Here is a 7,057-nt window from a genome sequence, read left to right as displayed (position 1 = left end):
AGAAGGATTCTTACAAAATTGACATTTAATTTATTAACAGCTTCCATCAATTCAATCGCATGATAAACTTAAATGCATTAGATATTCTCAAGCCCCCCACCCGAAGAAAAATCCTGGCTAGGCCGCTGCAAGAAACAAGTTTCTGATCTTGAATTAATTATTGTACTTTTTCTGCATAGACGGTCAGTCTGATAAAATACACGAACAAAATACTTTTTCAAAGTTAAAATATTTGCACGATACATGCGTAACAATTTTACATTTGAATTAATTTCAAGATAATATAATTCTAAAAAAAATTAGAAATTATAATTATTTGAAGAAATCAAGAACAGTCATGAACTATTCCACGATTGAAAAGAATAAGAAATGGAAGGATATCGAGCATGAAATTCTTGAAGATTGCAGGAGAAAACCTAAAAAAAGGAAGTCTGTTTTTTGGCAATATGCGACTGCCGTGATCAGTGAGTTAAAAAATATTATGTAGTAGTGACAGGTATAAATTCATTTGCCAAAGATTTTAATAATTTCAAAAATATTGCCAAAGATTTCAAACATTTCAAAAATATTTTGCATAGATTTGAAAGGTTACAATAATTTTCCTAAGATTTCAATCAATTCAAAAATATTATCAAATACTTATGTATTTCGCACAGATTTCTGAAGATTTCACAAAGAATTAACAAAGATTTCAAAGTTTTTAAATATTAGGCAAAGATTTCGGATTGATTCAGAAGATTTTGAAAAGACTTCAATGATTGTCCAAAGATTTCAATAATTTCACAAATATTACCATATATTTAAAAAATATTTTGAAAAATGGATTTAAAAGTTTTCACAAAGACTTGGATTATTTTATAAAAATTTACGATGTAATTCAAAGTTTGCATAGAGATTATAATTATTTGTTAATGATTTCAATAATTTCAAAAATATTTTAAAGATCACAAAGACTTCTTCCCAAAGATTTAAAAAATTTTAAAATGATTTTCCAAATATATCAAAGGTTTCACAAAGATTTCCAATATTTCAAAAAGATTTTGGATAGGTTTAAAAGATTTAACAAATATATATCAATGATTTTCCAAAGATTTTAATAATTTCACAAATATTAGCAAATATTAAAATAATACTTTTAAAATTTCAAAAGATTTCAGAAACATTTCAATGATTTCCCAAAGATATCAAAGGTCTTAAATATTTCCGATAAAAAGGCATAAATGATTTCCAAATGATTTCACAAAGACTTCAATAACTTCACAAATATTTAGAAAATATTTCCAAGATTACCAGAGATTGCACAATTATAATGAAAATTTTTAAATATTACACAATTATTATGAAATGTTTTTAATATTTCACAATGAGTGCAAACATTTTGAAATGACTTTCCAAATATTTAGGATAGATTAAAAAGAATTTGCAGAGACATAAATGATTTCTTGACGATTTCACAAAGATTTCAGTAATTCCACAAATATTTTAAAAATATTTCAAAGATTACTAGAGATTTCACAAATATTATAAAATATTTTAAATACTTCAAATATATTTCAAATGTTTACCAAAGATTTCACAAAGATTTCAGTAATTTCACAAATTTTTGAAATATATTTAAAAGATTAACAAAGATTTCACAAACATTATAAAATATTTAAAATATTTTACATTGATCGCAAAGACTTCACAAATATTTCTGATAGATTTAAAACATTTCTCAGAGACATAAATGATTTCCTAATGATTTCACAAAGATTTCAGTAATTTCACAAATGTTTTAAAAATATTTCAAAGCTTACCAAAGATTTCACAAATATTATAAAATATTTTAAATACTTCAAATATATTTCAAATGTTTACCAAAGATTTCGGATAGATTTAAAAGATTTCGCATAGACATAAATGATTTCCTAATGATTTCACAAAGATTTCAGTAATTTCACAAATTTTTTAAATATATTTTAAAGATTAACAAAGATTTCACAAACATTATAAAATATTAAAAATATTTTACAATGATCGCATAGACTTCACAAATATTTCTGATACATTTAAAAGATTTCGCAGCAACATAAATGATTCCCTAATGATTTCAGTAATTTCACAAAATTTTTAAATATATTTCAAAGATTACTAGAGATTTCACAAATATTATAAAATATTTTAAACATTTTCAATGTTTTCTAAAGATTTCACAAAGGTTTAGGATAAATTAAAAAAATTTCGCAGATACATAAATGATTTCTTAATAACTTCAAAAAGATTACAAAAGATTTCATAAATATTATCAAATATTTCAAAGATTACCAAAGATTTCATTAATATTTTTAAACATTTCACATAGATTTTAAATGATTCGTAAAGCGTTACCAAATACCTCAATCATATTTTAAAAGCATTTTAATTATTTCCCAAATATTTCAAAGATTTCGAACGTTTTGCAAAGATTTCGGAAAGATTTACAGAACTTCACAAAGATTTCAATGATTTTTCAAAGATTTCAATCATTTTTACAAATATTAATACATACTTCGCAAATATTTCACAATGATCTTGTCCAAATTTAAAAGATTTTACAAAAACATAAATGATTTTTCAATGATTTCAGAAATATTTCAATAATTTCATAAAATTTTAAAAAATATTTCAAAGATTGCAAAAAGATTTCACAATGATTTTAAATATTTCTTAAAGATTTAAACAATAACATTTTTAATAGTTTATAAATGTTTCAACGACTTTCTAAAGATTTCGCAAGATTAAAAATATTTCGAAAAGAATTCGGATAAAACATTAAGATTTTGAATAGATCAAAAAGATTTCAATGATTGTTCAGACTTCACTCATTTTAAAAATATTATCAAACATTTATTAAAATTTGAAATACTTCGCAAAGATTTCGGATAGATTTACAAGATTTTAAAAAGATTTTAATTATTTTCACAAATATTACCAAATATTTCGCGAAGCATTCACAAAGATATCAAATAGATTTGAAATATTTCACAATATCATAGAGGTTTTCCCATGATTTCACAAAGATTTCCATAATTTCAGAAATGCTTATAAAATATTTCAAAGATTTCACAAGGATTTCAATTATTTCCCAAAGATTTCAAATATTTCGCAAAGATTTAAGCAATTTTAGAAAGATCATCTAATATGTTGGAAATATTTGTAATATTTTACAAATATTTCAATGATTTGCTAAATATTAAAAATATTTTGTGAAGACTTCGGATAAATTTAAAGGATTTAAATGATTTTCCAAAGATTTTATATATTAATCTTATGTATTATTAATATTTTAAGGATTTCCAAAGATTTCACGAATATTATCAAATATTTCAATGATTAACTGAGGATTTCACAAAGATTTCAAACATTTTGTAAATATTTTTAATAGCTTTAATATATTTCCCAAAGACTTCAATGATTTCCCAAAGATTTCGAATATTTCGTGAAGATTTTGAATATTTCGCAAAGATTTCGGATAGACTTACAAGATTTCACAACGGTATAAACGATGCCAATATTATGACGCTGGTTGATCTAGACGCAAATATGGCAATTTTGTTAAAAGTAATTTGTTTATAACGCTGTACATTGCAAACAATTCGTCGTACGAAAAATTTCAAAATGAAAAAAAGTTTTATTTTTTGCTCAGGCATGCTAAAAATGTTTTTATTACAATTTTTGTGAATATACACTTAAGTCGAATGATTAAAAATGTTTAAAAAATAATTGGAGTCTTTGTAAAATCTTATTAATATATCTGAAATCTTGGCTAAATATTTGAAATCTTTGAAATTTTTGCAAAATCTTTGTATCTCATTGCGAACAATTCAATTATAAATATTTAATACTATTTTCGAAATGATTGAAGTCTTTGAAAAATCATTGAAATGTTTGTGAAATCTTTTAAATTTATCTGAAATCTTTACGAAATTTTTGCGAAATATTTTGTAATATTTGTGAAAATTTTTAAAATCTTTTTGAAATCTTGTGTTTTTGTCCGCAATATTTGCGAAATAATTTAAATCTTTGGAAAACCATTAAAATTCCTTTAAAATATTTTCGAAGTGTGTGGTATATTATTGAAATCTTTGGAAAATCATTATATCTTTTTGTAAATCCCTTACATTTTTTCGAAATTTTCAGGAAATTATTGTAATCTTTGTGAAATCTTTGTACATTTTTGCGAAGAATTCAAAATATTTTATAAATATTAAATAATATTATCAAAATGAGTTAAATCGTTGGGAAATCATTGAAATCTTTTAAATTTATCCGGAATCGTTATTAAATCTTTGTGAAATATTTTGTAATACTTGAAATCTTTGCGAAATATCCTAAACCTTCGCGAAATCTTTGGAAATCTATGAAACATTTTAGAAAGATTTGTGAAATTTTTGTGATGTCATTAGGAAATCATTGATGCTTTTCTGAAATATTTTAAATATTTGATAATATTTTTAAATGATTTTTTAAATTGTTTAAATCTTTGCGAAATCTTTTAAATTTTCTCGATTTCTTAGTGAAAACTTTGCGCAGTATTTGGAAATATTTGTAAAAATGATTTAAATCTTTATGAAATCTCGTAAATCTATCCGAAATCTTTACGGAATATTCAAAATCTTCGGCAAACTATTAAAATACCTTTAAAACATTTTCAAAGAATTAGATACATTTTGGAAAGTTTGGAAATCTTTGCGAAATCCTTAAAGTCTTTGTGAAATCTTTTAAAACTATCCAAAATCTTTGCGAAATATTTAAAAACTTTATAAAATATTCGAAATCTTTGGGAAATTAGCGAAATCGTTTAAAAATATTTCTGAGTTATTTGGTATATTTTTTAAATTGTTGAAACTTTTTGCGAAATCATTGAATTCTTTAGGAAATCTATCAAAGCTGTATATTCTCTTTGCGAAATTTTTGTAATCTTTGTAAAATACTGATACAAGCCGGGGTGTTGAGGTTGTTGATTCTGTCCCGACTTGATCTAAAGATGGGCTGCAGCTGCGATGTTTGTTCTGGAAGCCGGTTTGAGGGGAACCGTAGCTTCTCGGTGGAAGCCGGTTCGGGGGGAACCGTAGCTTCTCGGTGGAAGCCGGTTCGGGGGGAACCGTAGCTTATCGGTGGAAGCCGGTTCGAGGGGAACCGTAGCTTCTTGCTGGGGCCGGTTCGAAAGGAACCGAGGCCCTGGTGGTGGTGACCGGTTCGCTAGGAACCGTCGCCTGCCGAGACGCCCGTTGAGATAGACTCAGGCGGATGCCTCGACACGTTGGCCCCTGTCGACCTGGTCTAGAATCCCAGATCTCCTCTTAGAGCACCCTCGAAGTGAGGGCGTTTGGAGAGAGGAGGCACCGGGGAGAATGACTCATCATCTTCAATGATGATGACGTCGTCATCTTCTTCGGTGGGTTTAGGAGGAGTGGAAGGTGTGGAGGAACGTGGGGTCGAAAGGTCTAGGCGAGACAGCGGGATGCGGGAACCCGGAGGGATGACGACCACCGATCTGACGATGGCCTTAGGTGCCGAGGAGGAGAAGAAGGGAGCACGACGGTCTTTCACGCGGCAATGAGCCTGGAGGGCGTCACGGAGGGCAGCAAGGCGGCGACGGATGCGGGTGGCGCGACCGGGACGGGAGCGTTTCTGCCCGTGTCTAGGCTTAGGATTAGGACGATCAGGTGTGAGAGGAAAGGCGAAGGTTGCCAGGTAGTCAGGGCTGTCCACAAGCTTACCGACCTCTAGGATAAGGATGTCGGGGAAGACGGGGCTGCTTTTCAAGCTTACCGGCCCCTAAGAGTTAGTCAGAGAGAAACGGATTTCAGGGAAGACGGAGCTGCAGGAGCTTACCGGCCCCTGAAGAAGTAGAGGGAGAGAAAAGATTTCGGGCAAGATGGAGCTGCAGGAGCTTACCGGCCCATGAAGAAGGCGAAGGAGTGAGAGAGAGATGGTGGCGGAGTCATGATGACTTGGAGGAAGATAAGGAGTTTGCAGGATACTAGGGATCAAGATGACTAGGAATAAAAATTTTAAAAACCTGGGAATGGACTTTGGATTCTAAAGGATTCGTTTACTCAAGAAAAACAGGTACAAACGTAGCCGGCAGCTTCCAGGGAACGGAGGTTACCCGACTGGTTGCTGGAGTAAGAGTGCGTACTCTCGCCTGTACGCACCACTTTTTATTTGCGCTGGCCGAGAGGCAGTCCAGCCGTCGATTGGCCTACCTTCGCGAATGTTGAGCGCGTTGCTCGGTTCTGTATTCCGTTTACGGAACGGAATACAAGTGTCGGAGATTTAATTAAATTTAAAAACGAAGAAATTGGCATAAGATACGAACATATACAATTTTAGAACTATGAATATAAGATGAACAATATTGAAAGAAGGGAAAAAAATATCTTCCCTAAATAATAAGAGGAAAGTTTAAAATCAAAATATTCCAATTATGAAAATAAGACGTAAAAGACTTAAACAATTATTGCATATAGATACGCAACATAAAAAGGGAAGAAAAACATATTCTTAGACACTATGCTGAAGATGTGATCCTACTCGCGAGTAATAATACAAAAGAATATACAAACTATACAAGACGTTCCGGAATTAAAGTATTAAAATGAAACAAACGTAAAGATTTAACCTACGGCTCATTTTTATTTTCTAACCCTTTGTGACTAACGCGAAAAGAAAATAAAAGAAGGGGGGAAAAATAATTAGGAATTACTGTAAACAATTCAAAATTTTAAATAAAAACGGGGTTTCTTACTTTACGTATTTAATACGTGGTTGGCGACTGCTGGCCGCTTTCCACGCTGAGGAAGAAAGAAGGAGGAAGAGAGAGGTGCTCCGCATCGTGATTCATACTCACTGGCCTGGCGCGTGATGGGGAAGCCTTCCATCACAGCTGCGCTAGGTGTGAGCTGATGCCTCTCTACCTTCCCCAGGTACTAGGGTTACCAGACGTCCGCTTTTGAGCGGACATGTCCGCTTTTTCTGTCCCGTGTCCGCTTGTCCGCTTTTTTACTGAAATGTCCGCTTTTTCCTCTCG

The 7,057-nt window shown here is 30.8% G+C and overlaps 1 protein-coding gene across 7 annotated transcripts in view; it reads left to right on the top strand.

The window, feature by feature from the left end:
• Positions 1 to 222: 222 nt before the first annotated feature.
• LOC117172888 (facilitated trehalose transporter Tret1-like) overlaps positions 223 to 7,057 on the top strand; it is a 55,016-nt gene continuing 48,181 nt past the window's right edge. For all 7 annotated transcript variants that reach the window (XM_033361175.1, XM_033361169.1, XM_033361172.1 and 4 more), the window contains exon 1: positions 223 to 464. In XM_033361175.1, the coding sequence (XP_033217066.1) occupies positions 338 to 464 (127 nt within the window). In that variant the 5' untranslated portion in view covers positions 223 to 337. The remainder of the gene's footprint in view (positions 465 to 7,057) is intronic.

The sequence above is a fragment of the Belonocnema kinseyi genome, chromosome 5 (assembly GCF_010883055.1).
Source record: "Belonocnema kinseyi isolate 2016_QV_RU_SX_M_011 chromosome 5, B_treatae_v1, whole genome shotgun sequence".
Classification (NCBI taxonomy): Eukaryota; Metazoa; Arthropoda; class Insecta; order Hymenoptera; family Cynipidae; genus Belonocnema; species Belonocnema kinseyi.
The sequence above is the reverse complement of the archived record's forward strand: the minus strand, read 5'-3'. Positions and strand labels throughout refer to the sequence as shown.